General features: G+C 36.0%; 1 protein-coding gene across 1 annotated transcript in view; it reads left to right on the forward strand.

Annotated features, from left to right (window-relative positions):
* The window catches only part of otog (otogelin), a 63,305-nt gene that overhangs the window by 27,332 nt on the left and 23,955 nt on the right, over positions 1–12,018 (forward strand). Inside the window, exons 22-31 of the mRNA XM_088935188.1 lie at positions 1,066–1,173; positions 2,511–2,649; positions 3,052–3,186; positions 3,584–3,730; positions 4,570–4,689; positions 5,187–5,303; positions 6,553–6,709; positions 7,246–7,272; positions 7,964–8,131; positions 9,247–9,525. Coding sequence (XP_088791314.1) covers positions 1,066–1,173; positions 2,511–2,649; positions 3,052–3,186; positions 3,584–3,730; positions 4,570–4,689; positions 5,187–5,303; positions 6,553–6,709; positions 7,246–7,272; positions 7,964–8,131; positions 9,247–9,525 — 1,397 coding nt within the window. The remainder of the gene's footprint in view (positions 1–1,065; positions 1,174–2,510; positions 2,650–3,051; positions 3,187–3,583; positions 3,731–4,569; positions 4,690–5,186; positions 5,304–6,552; positions 6,710–7,245; positions 7,273–7,963; positions 8,132–9,246; positions 9,526–12,018) is intronic.

Below are 12,018 nucleotides of genomic sequence, written 5' to 3' on the forward strand. Positions count from 1 at the left end.
CTGCTCTTTAAGATGTCTTAGTTGTAGTTAGCAGTAACAGCAGAAGAAAAATTAAAACATGTTGGAGATGACAAGCAAAATCCTGGCTTGGAAGCATTTTAGACAAAGTATTTTATTTTTAAATACCATTTAGTAAATAGAGTTACAGTAACTAAGGTGGAAAATACTGAGGTGCAAATGTGCAAAAAAAAAGTCCCCTTTAAAATATGGAGCAATAAGTCTGTCCCCTGGGGTTGTAAAAAATAAATTTATGTTCATTGAACTCATCCCTGCTGCACTTAACACATCAGTGACACCCAGGCAATTCATTATCAATTCACTTGCATCCAGCACATTCCTTTTTTCCTTTTTATGGAAATATCTTTATGCCTCATGTTTTTAATTCATCATTTGTAAATAGAGTCACACACTGTTTCTTAACGTGTTTGAACTTAAGTGTAAGTTCACATCCACAGGAGAGAGACACTGATGCAGACAAATTAAGATGAATAAACAGTCAGCAAACAAAAACTGTATTCAAGCAAATGGTTAGCAAAAATGCCTGCACAAGTCCACTCTTAATATTAATTAATAATAATATTATTGATACTATTATTGTTCATTACTGTTCAACTTTAAAAATATACATTGCACAAAAGGCCACGGGCAAATATTAACTAGCAGCCAATGTATGTCTTCAATATATTATATATATACAATGAATTCTTGTATCAATGTGTGTGTGTAGCAGGGGGTGGGAGAAAAAAGTGTATTAAATGGCTTTCTGCACCGCAGAAGGTGGTGTCCTGATCAGGAGGTGGTGATGCTGTTGTGCCCTTGAGAAAAGTACTTCACTCAGATTGCTCCACTAAATGCTTTGCAGTATAAATGTGTCTCCAAGTAGTCAGTGCAAATGAGAATTTTCTCTCAATTAACATACCTGGTAAAGGAGAATAATGAAAAACTTAAGCTCTTAAGCTCTGCACAATGTCTAATTTATTCCTGATTTGTAATCTCATTCGGCATGTGTTTTGTTTCAAAACGCAGCAGATGAAAAGCTAACTTGTGTGTGTGGTCACTTCTCAGGCTTCTGAAACACGGGGACGAGTGCTTTGAGCCTGCTGCCTGCCCATGTTTATGGAAAGGAAAGGAATATTATCCTGGGGATAAAGTAATGTCTCCATGTCATAGCTGGTAAGTTTGTTACCAACACTGCTGCTCATTTGTAACAAATGTTTCAAAAAGAAAGTGGATTTGATTATATACTGTAAAGAGAAGCCTTGGTGGCTCCTTATAGTTGAGGAGAAGTGCTTCTTACCAGGTGCTACCCTTGTAAAGGCTTGTAGGAGTACGGAACAAACTCACTCATCTTGATGCTGAAGCTGATACAATGGCTTCTTTCAGAAAACAGATGATCAGTGGTGACCGATTCTTTGATCAATTAGCAACTAACAACCAAACATGCCAAATAGCTCTTGTTTGCAACTACCCTTATGTTCTTATCTTCCCTTGCACCAGCGCACTGTATAATAAGTCACCCAACCCCCTTCTTATACGTATACCCAGTCTTAAAGTACTTACAGTAGTACTAGGATCAATCACTGTTCAAAAATCCTTAAAAATATGTTGTTGATAAATAATAATTCAAGACAAATACATACACTGAACAAAACGAATGGATTCTGTCTGTATCTGTTAATATACAGTACACGGTTATACACTGTAAGTTATACACTGTTAGTATCTGTTGCACATACAAAATAGCTTCTATAGGCATGATGCCTATTCTTCTGGTATTCAGGTTTCATAAACTGAAAATGTATCTTTACATATCCTTGCTTTCCAGCTGTTAACCAAAAATCCCAAATCCCTTCAAGGTAACCAACATTGTTTCTCAAAACACAATAAAATATTTATAAAACCCCATTACATTTTACTGCTAATGTTAAATAGAGTGCTGCTATGGAATTCAGTGCACAACTAAATCTCAAATGCCATTCGATAAATAATTCAATCTTTAAATTAAGGGAAATGTTTAACAGCAATTTTAAATTAAAATGTATTCCCTGTTTGAGAAGACAGTAGATTGCTCACACAGTGAGCCTGGTTACCTGATCCCTTTACTTGGATTGTTTTCTTTGTGGGGGAGAAGATTCTAGCCTCACTTAGTTTATAGAAACAGTCATTATATTATCCTGTTATACCAGGGATTTCACTTTTGCTCCTGAGATAAATGGTTTCATAGTGAGTGCTGTCAAAGAGAAGGCAATCTTCTTTCCATTCATCTTAGAGATTCTTCCACCAGTAGCAAAAGAGGATAAGGATGACAGCTTAATGATGTATGAAGTGGTGATTCAACATTTGGCAATCAACTAGGCACTTTTTTGTGGGTAATTGCGTCCTCACTATAAAAGAGGGTCTTTACTGATCCATTAGAAAGGACAGGAGTTCTAGCATTAGTTGGTTAAAGGCTGAGCTTCTGTATCAGATAATACTGGCAAAGGTTTAAAGCATAATAATACATCTTTTAGTGTCTGCCAGCACGGATCATTTCAATGCGACTTCCACCCCTGTCCGTCCATGTGCACAGCTTATGGAGACCGCCACTACAGGACCTTTGATGGACTACTGTTTGATTACGTTGGTGCTTGTAAAGTCTATTTATTAAAGGTAAGTGTTGCAAACAAAGCCCCCCAACACATTCTGCTCCTAAGGTTTTACATTAATTAAAGCAGCCCCCAACTCTCCACACCACCCAGTGATGTGATTAATTGAACCTAACACTAAAGCTTTGTTTTACTTTACTCACTTACTGTGTGAAACAAAAGAAAACTTCATTTATAGGGTTTCTAAGATGATTGCTTTGCATGTTATTATTCCTCTATTTGGTAATGAGTCATTATTTCCTTATGTTACACACTACAGAACTGATTTCCATTCATTTAGAATCCTAAACCTCCCAAAGAACCAGAGTATAGTAACCCTCTATAATTTTATCTTATTCAGTTTCATACTTAACTTATAAAGTGCATAAGTTAGTAAATTAATTGATTTTTTTTCTCTCTGTTACAGAGTAGTATAGACTTAACTATGAGTATAACAGCAGAAAATGTGGACTGCTATGACAGTGGAGTCATTTGTAGGAAATCCTTATTAATCAACTTAGGAAAATCTTTCATTGTGTTTGACAATGACAGTGGAAAACCGGTAAGTTGCAATGGTTATCAGATACAGTATATAGACAATGACTTTTGACAACTTATGTACAGTATGCAGCATTATTGCTACATTAATACATTTTATTGTCTATTTTTCTTTGAATGTTCAACTGTTGATAAAGACAACAGCTTGCTTTTGAAGCAATAACCACCCAGCAGCAATAGTAATAATCTTGAAATCATTGTTTTTTCTACATTAATTGCTCTTTTATACCAGATTTGAATTTAAGATCCAGAACTGCCTTTGTACAAAAACTAAAATGATACTTTCAAATAAATCAGCACATATGCTTCCTGTTATTATTTGCATGGAACTAATGAGTTTAAGAAGCTGAACTCATGCATGCTTAGAGCAATGACCCGTGTTGCCCTTTCTTCCTGCAAAGAACCCTTCAAGTCTGATTGACAAGCATCAAAATGTGTTCATATGGCAAGCTGGATATTTCACAATTTTGCATGCCCCTGATGAAGATATCACTGTTCTCTGGGATAGAAGAACAACCATCCACATTCAGGCTGGTCCGCGCTGGCAGGTGAGGCCTGCAGTTTTACAGCTTTTCTAAAACAGAACATACTGTACTATCCCATGGGGAAAATGGCTGTGAATCCCATTTTTTAATTTTCATACATTAACTAGAAGAAAAAAAGAAATGAAAATGATTTGGTGACTCAAAATATGTTTTTCCCTTCGACAGGGCAGGGAATTTAATTATTCTAAATGAATATGTTAATAGCATTAGCACTAACTCACTTCAGTAATACAGTGGGAACATCAGTGAACTGTACACTTGTAGTACCTTGCTGTACCTGTAGTCAGGTTTTTCCATCGATTCTGTTTATTGCTATAATCACTTGATTTAGTCTTTCTTTGTGATGCCATAAGAAATTGTTGGAATTCAGGAATGTTGAGTGAGGTCATGTGGTTTTCCCATTTTCACAAAAATCTCATTCACCTGTGAGATCGAGACTGAAACGGAGAAGTGCTGAAAATGGAATTGCATTTTCAGCACTTCTGGGGATTATTAGTACATAGTAGCATCACATCTGGAGTCTTGGAAATGTCAGTGTTTTATGTTCTTTTATTCTGATAAGGTACTAGTGTGTTATAGCATTTTTTGTATCTGAACTTTAATGGAAATGTATTTTTATGTATTTGATTATTACTCATGTTTCATACTAATATTTATATACAGTATACTGTATATATATATAAGATTTCAAATTATATTGTGTCAATGTAACAATCATTTGCATTTGTTGTATCCTTGTGATTAGACCTCAATTTCCTATTAGTAATAGAAATGGCTTAAAATGGCTCTTGCTTTAAAGCATACAGTACAGTACATTGTAACGGAAATGAATTGTTTTAAAGGGCAAACTGTCGGGTTTGTGTGGGAATTTCGACATGAAGACAGTGAATGAAATGAGGACTCCAGAGAACATTGATTCTGCCACCCCGCAGGAGTTTGGGAACAGCTGGACAGCTGCGGAGGTAAGGACAGCAGTGGCTTAACCTCTGTCCAGAGCTGCTCTTATCTTTTCCCAATCATATACTTTATGCAGTACCACTGTTTTTCTCTTCTGGACGAAATATTGCATAATATTGTCGGCATATTGTTTATGAGATAAAAATCCATATAGGTTTTACAATATATATTGCTGATGAAATATAAAAATTGACTTTAGTGCAACATTTAAACCATACAGTTGGTCATACAGGGCCTATTATGCATGGTTGCACAACTGTTGCAATAGTCAGATGAACACTTTAAACATAATTACCACACATGTAAAGAAACAATTTATAAATATATAAATGATACACATACAGTATGTATAATGAAATCAACCCCATTCTTTTCCCTCAGAAAATGTGACTGTAGTTTTGAATCATGGTGCTCTCTTTACCTTTCTGTGGAAGTGTTCTCATTGTTTTCAAAAAGAATGAAGCTCTTGCACTGCTGAGAGAGTGTTGTGTTGTGCCACCAGTGTGTGAACAGCCCGGATATCAGACATCCCTGCAGTCTGAGTCCTCTCAGGGAGCCCTTTGCCAAGAGAGAGTGTGGGATATTACTGAGCGAGGTTTTCCAAGTGTGCCACCATGTGGTGAGTCCAGACATACCTGCTAGCAGCAATAGCTAGCACCATCTATTGACTTCAAAGCTTTGGCAGAAAATGAGCAGTTCTACAGCACATATTTATGCAGATTTCAGTTATGAACTGGGCATAATACCAAACAATAGCACTCAACAGTAATTTTATTGCCCTCTTTATCAGAGATTTTCACTCCACTAAGCTCTGGCCGATAACTAATTAATAGAACAAGTATTAACTATATCGTTTTTAAAGTTATGTGCAGATTTTATTCAGAATCTACTTAAAAATATAATTTAATGCTTTTGCTTTCTTCTTTTCCACAATATGCTGCCATAATATACATGATAATGTATTTTCGATTAAAATGAGGGAACTAACTCATTTTCAAAATATTTAGCATAAAATATGTAAGGCTAAATGGTGAATAAGTCACCATTCCTCCACCAATCCTCCCCAGATGGACAAGCCAGCAGATGAACCATATTAGATCTGTTTAAGATCCACAGAAGCTCACGTACTGGGCGTACAAAAGGTCACCAGTGTTTTAACCTTACATTTGTTTTACATTGCTACACAGACAATAAATGTAATTGCATTGTAGCTACTGTAGATGTTTGCAGCTCTTTTTTGGGGTTTCTGGATGAATACAGAACTTGCAGGAGTTCAGTAAATAACTATCATATACGTATGGATTTATTAACCAATCACTTAATTAGGGAAACCTTTTTTACAACAGCTCCATTGCAATATCTGTACTGCTATTTCTGACAAACCTCAGTTCTGATCCAAGAGACCACCCACTTATAAAACAAGTGTCTGCGTGTGGGGGTAGGGTTTGCCCTGCTGCTTCAGCTGTTAAGGATGTTGGATTTTTCAGGAGGGCACACATTTGAACTAAAGCCAAACTTAAACACATCTGATTAGTGTCCAAAATAATACTGGAATAACAAGCAAAGAATAAGGATTAATGTCAATGTAACACCATTTTCTCAGCTTGGCTCTAAAACATGCATAACATTCTTCAAAAGGAACATTTATTAATTATAAATATGAGTTGCATGCTACTCAGTTCCATGCATTATTATGTTATTACCTCCAAAACAAACTAAGAAAAAATATTTTTCCCCACTATGGCTTGAAAAAATATCCTGAAATGATACATCAGGTGAGAAAATATTACCCAAAATGTAAAACTGAAAATGACTTTCTTCTGCATTGGCAGTGTCTGACATCACCTGCTCTCCATTACACCCTGCAGGTTGATGTCACCTGGTTTTATATGAACTGTCTGACTGATACTTGCAGCTGTAATCGTGGGGGAGACTGTGAGTGCTTCTGCACCAGTGTGTCTGCGTATGCACATCGCTGCTGTCAACAGGGAATCAGTGTGGACTGGCGTTCACCAAATCTCTGCCGTAAGAATTGATCCCAAAATGTGCTTCTTCAAATTATAGTGTGCCTACCACAAACTGCACAGGTGGTCGTTGCATAAGAAATACTCCAGGATTATGGAATGCATTGTTTTTCTTCATTTCAAACAAGGTTAATTCGTGTATGGGGGGGAAAAAAATCAATTTGATCTCCTTTTACTTGTAGTGTAAATATCTTATTTCTTCTTCTATGTTTTAGGGGTGTGGCTTAATTTGAACGGTATAGTTGACTAAAGTTTGGTTAAATCTCCCAGAAATGCTGTGCTGCGTGTAAAAAGAAATTCAGGAAACCGTAGATTTAACAATTGTAAATTAAGTGATCAATACTGAGCCTAATATATTTCAGGTCAAGTCTTATAAAGAGTACATAAGTGTGTTTAACATATTCTAAAAAAGGTTTTAGAGTATATTGTTTAAAGCTAATCAAATTTTATTAAAAGTATGTTAAATCGAATTTCTTAACAACTGTAAAAATTGCTTAAAAATTATCTTTGTTTATTATATTCACTTTTATTTTACAGCTTATGACTGTGAATTCTACAACAAAGGTAAGTGTATCAAAAGCTGTAGTGATTTCCACATTCAAAATGATTTGTGTGTTGCATGTTTTAGAAAAGAGTTGTATCATTAATAAACAGTGACATAAACTGACAATAATAACAAACTCTAGAGGGCGCAAGACATTTATTTTTAAAATACTAGGAATGTCTTGTGCCACAGCGATCTGTCCTAAACTGCTATGATGCCGTTAATACTCAGTCATTCCAATTTTTTATAAATCTGTTGTTGGTCAAGTGAGTTGCATTCTTATTGAAAAACACAACATGTCTATTTGATTATGTTCAAATTGACAGCAACGCTTGTTTAATAAATTGCTGTTCAATGTATGTAAATACTGAAAAGGCAGGCGTACAAAATGCCATTTTAAAAAGGATTCACAATGTACATGGATGCACGATATAATAAATACATTTGTTTTTCCAAACGTTTCAGCAATGATGTTATATTCCAGCAGAGTTTAAACTGTTGCATGTTAATCTATAGAATGTAATATCTTAATGCACAGTTTTTTTTAAAAAGGCAAAATATATTTAAAAATGAAATCTATCCTACTGTACTGCATTCACCAATTTATGTGAAATATACTGTACTGCGCAGTAAATCTGAGCAGTATACTACAGTAGAAAGGTGTGAACAGAAGCATGTTAAATACTAATGACTGACTAATTTCCTCTACAGTTCTGGGAAAAGGCCCGTTTATGTTAGTCACGTATAAGGAGAGGGATACAGTGCTGGCAGCCAATCTGTCAGGCGGTCCTGTTTTCCCGGAAAAGGGTGTGACTACTGTCCCAGGACTGACCAGATATTTTATGATGACCCCAGGTCTGTCCAGGGCCAGACCGCATGGTAAGCATATCTTCCCATTCCAGCTACCAGTAAAGTACACACACTACTGTACATCCTGTTGTAGCCGCCCACTTATTAATGTTCAGCACACTGATGCAATATCATATAGAAAAAAAGGCTATTCAAAATTTATTAAGAAAAATGCCCATAGTTGTACTGTATATACAGTATTATATATTATAGGGCAGAACTCAGAGTTCAGCACTTCGCGACATGCCCAGGCATGTCATGAATTACCCAGCATGTTGAATATCCGCACAGGACTGACTTTAAGCTGTCACTGGCAGAGCTTAGACACTGCTGTAACTTCAGACAAAATTCCTCTTTCAGTTGCAATGCTGTTGTCGACATCTTCATTCATACCAAACACAAATGTTACTGAGAACGTTAGAGGTGTACTCAGTGCGGCCTCACTTTCACTCAACCTAGCTGTGAGCGAGTGATTGTTTTCATGTGGTTCCACACTCTGATGCTTTAGTTAAGTCAGCACTAGTTTGACTGTGGGCACTTCTTGATCTACGAAGACAGAAATTTAATTGACTAAATTATTAACAAAGAATGGCATCAAACTTTGGCATCTGACAAACATATTTGTACTGAGACAGAAGGTTTATATATTTACAAACCAAGAATATACTCGGTACATGTGGTAAATATTTGCTATTGGTTCCAATACCAAATTTGTCATTTTAATCCCTCTATGATGTGTACAGTATATATATGGAACAGATATTAACTCCAATGTTGATAATACAGAGTTATTATGCTAAAATTAATTACATAACAATTAAAAAAACACTGAAGTGAACCTCCCCTTTTTGTGGTATTTTTTTTAATTTCTGAATGTTTACAAGATTATACCATTTCTAGTTTTCTTATATTAATTCTGTAAACATGGGTGATGTTAGAAAGCAATTCAAGATACAATGAATACTTAGATATTAAGGGATTAATCCCTGAATTACCCCTTAATTGTATTAAGACATTTAAGGTATTGTATTATTTTTGCCAATGGAAAATAGTTCAAACACTCCAGAGGAGACATGCATAATTTTTAGTTTATATTTATTTCTTAATATCAAGATTTATATACATTACTTCTTATTTCTTTTCAGACACATCTCTAGTTTCATTTGAAGCAGCAGAAAGGCCAAATTATTTTCTGCGATTGGACCCCAGTGGACACCTGGACTTGACCAAGTGGGAAGAGAGCGACCGATTTCAGGATGAGACAACGTTTGTTATTCACAGAAATACCTGGATTAGTGGATATGATTCTCTGGAGTCCTACATCAAGCCTGGTTTCTTTCTTCACTACATGTTGTCCTGGTTTCACCTAATGAAGTACAACCATTCTGCAGGCTTCCGAGAGGCAACTCTGTTTAAACTCACAGGTCAGTGTAATAGCAGACCACTGTGAGGTAGCTGATATTTCAAGTAATGGGTTCAATAGGAAATTAAATGGTGCTTTTATTAAAATAACTAAATGTCCGTACAATTGTATTAAATTAATGGTAACTAAGACAGGAATACTTTATATTAAAATGTATAAATTTACATACAGTATGTGTTTAAGCAGTGCATTCTCCTCAGTAGACAAAGGAACAGAAGAGTTTTACTAAAAATGTTATCTCATCAAAATAACTTATCTTATTAGATACCAGGCTTGTGAATTGCTTGGTCTACCTGAAGAGTGTACTTTTCTATCACTGATTACTTTTATCACCATCTTCACTTTCAAGCTCATTAGAATGGTGACCCCTTAGCAAATTGGTGACTAATCCTAAACTGTTTAAATAAGAAAGAAAAACAATAGATATACAGTATACATTAATGTGCTATTCAGTCCAGTCCTTGTCCTTAACCTCGCCAAACCTTCTCTTGAAGGAAGACTGAAAAAGACTGCATGCAGATCAAGATCCAACTACAAGAGTTATGGCAGACAGTTGAAATCATTAACAACTGCAATGTGACCTCTGAAATTCTAAACAGACCCATTCAACAATCGGACTGTGTAGGTCCTGGGCTTCTCTTCCCAGTTTCATATATGAACAGCCTTAAGTAGCTACTAGAGGGACTGTCTCATTCTTCTATAAATGTAAAATAAAGAATTGGAATAAAAATAAGTTCTTGAAATTAAAATAAGAAAAGTCTTATTAGTGCATTTACATTACTATGTTTATATCCATTTTCTTCTCCTTTTATAAGTATGTATTAGAGGCCTTTTTCACATTTAATGCTTTACAGTTATTTAGCAATCTTTGAAAGAAAATAGATCAAGAGTCACTAATACATAAATGGAGAGAAATGCATATTATTTCATATACAGTTGTAACAATAAATGAGAAGATATATTTCCCTGAAGTTACATTACAGTAAACCCCTTTGACATTTAAGACACAGAACAACGACTGCATTGAGGTCAAGTCACCACTGCTGTTCTTTTCATAGTCATTCTGTTAACAAAACAATCAATGAGTGGGTTAATGGCTGCATTGTGAGGGTGGATATGTTTTGCATTACGCTGTTATGGCAGACTGATGCAGCTGTTGACTGGCACACTCCAACTTACAAAAAAATGACAGATTTTGTCAATGCCAAGTGCCTGATGTCCACTGGAAAATGTCTTTAATCATAGGGAAGTTGAGATCTCAAGAGGCAGCATGCAGTGGCAGCAGCTACAGCCTGGGTGTTCAGTAACAAAGCTGGGCCCCCCTTTGTCCAGCATGACACCGAGAAGAATTCTGTCCTGTCTTTTATCTGGGTAGGGGCAGGGCTAAAGACTGGCTTAAAAATGGTTTATGGACTGAAGTGATATGGCATCAACACAATCCATTTAAAGTGTAAAGTCTTCACTCTCCAGACTTTTTATGCCAATAATCTTATCTATGTGAGTGGAAAACTGAAACAATTTACCTCAGCAAGTGGGATCAGATCAGATGATCATGAGGCATTTCATTAATCACCACATCCGAGGGCTCGGGTTTCTGAGATTCATAAGCAAGGCAACACTGGACTCAAATCTTTCCCCAACACACTCCTGCAGGCCAGCCTGCTGAGGCAGGGTAATTACACAGTCTAAAAATATAGCAGCATTTGTTTTAGTTAATGGAAAAGTTATACCAGCTTCAGAGTGCAGAGGCAAAAGCAGATTGGATTTCCTGCTGACTGTTGTAAATGCCTGGCATATTAGATCAGAGAAGGTCTAAGAGGGGAAAAACTGTCCCAAAGGCCAGATGAGAGATTGTAGCACAATAACAGCATCTTCAGCAATCCCTGTCACTCTTACTATACTGTAGGTCAGGACAGTGGAACTTCCATGGTAGTCTGGACTGTAGGCATGAAGTGCTTCATTATGGCAATTCATTGGATCCCAAAAGAAACATGTGACCATATCACAAGCCAGACGCACAGTCATTCTCCAATAAGACTTACAAATTCCATTCTCTCCCTCTGTTATTTCAGTGTTCATTTTTAATTTATAAAACATCTCAGTTTCTCAAACACAGTGCATAATACTGTACTTATTTACTACTATATAATGTATTATATAGAGTAATGACGATGATTATAGCATTAAAATGTAAATATTGTGTCCTATTGCCTTTCAGCTCTAATTGTATAACTACAGTTTTAAAAATATAGACATACCCACATTCTACTTCCAATATTATACTCAAGTGTAGCTGCAGTAGTAGTATATATATTGCAAAGGAAAAGGTAAAGATTCCCTCCAAGTTGAAAGAAACAGAATGTTTCGGCTGAGGAGCCTTCTTCAGGTCTGCAGAAAGCTCCACAGCCAAAATGTTTCTTTACCTTACAACATGGAATGAACTTTTACCTTTTCCTTTCCACAGTGATGTAGCTCCCTGCTCATAGTTTATATA

The sequence above is a fragment of the Atractosteus spatula genome, chromosome 16 (genome assembly GCF_055471065.1).
Source record: "Atractosteus spatula isolate fAtrSpa1 chromosome 16, fAtrSpa1.hap1, whole genome shotgun sequence".
In the NCBI taxonomy this organism is placed as follows: Eukaryota; Metazoa; Chordata; class Actinopteri; order Semionotiformes; family Lepisosteidae; genus Atractosteus; species Atractosteus spatula.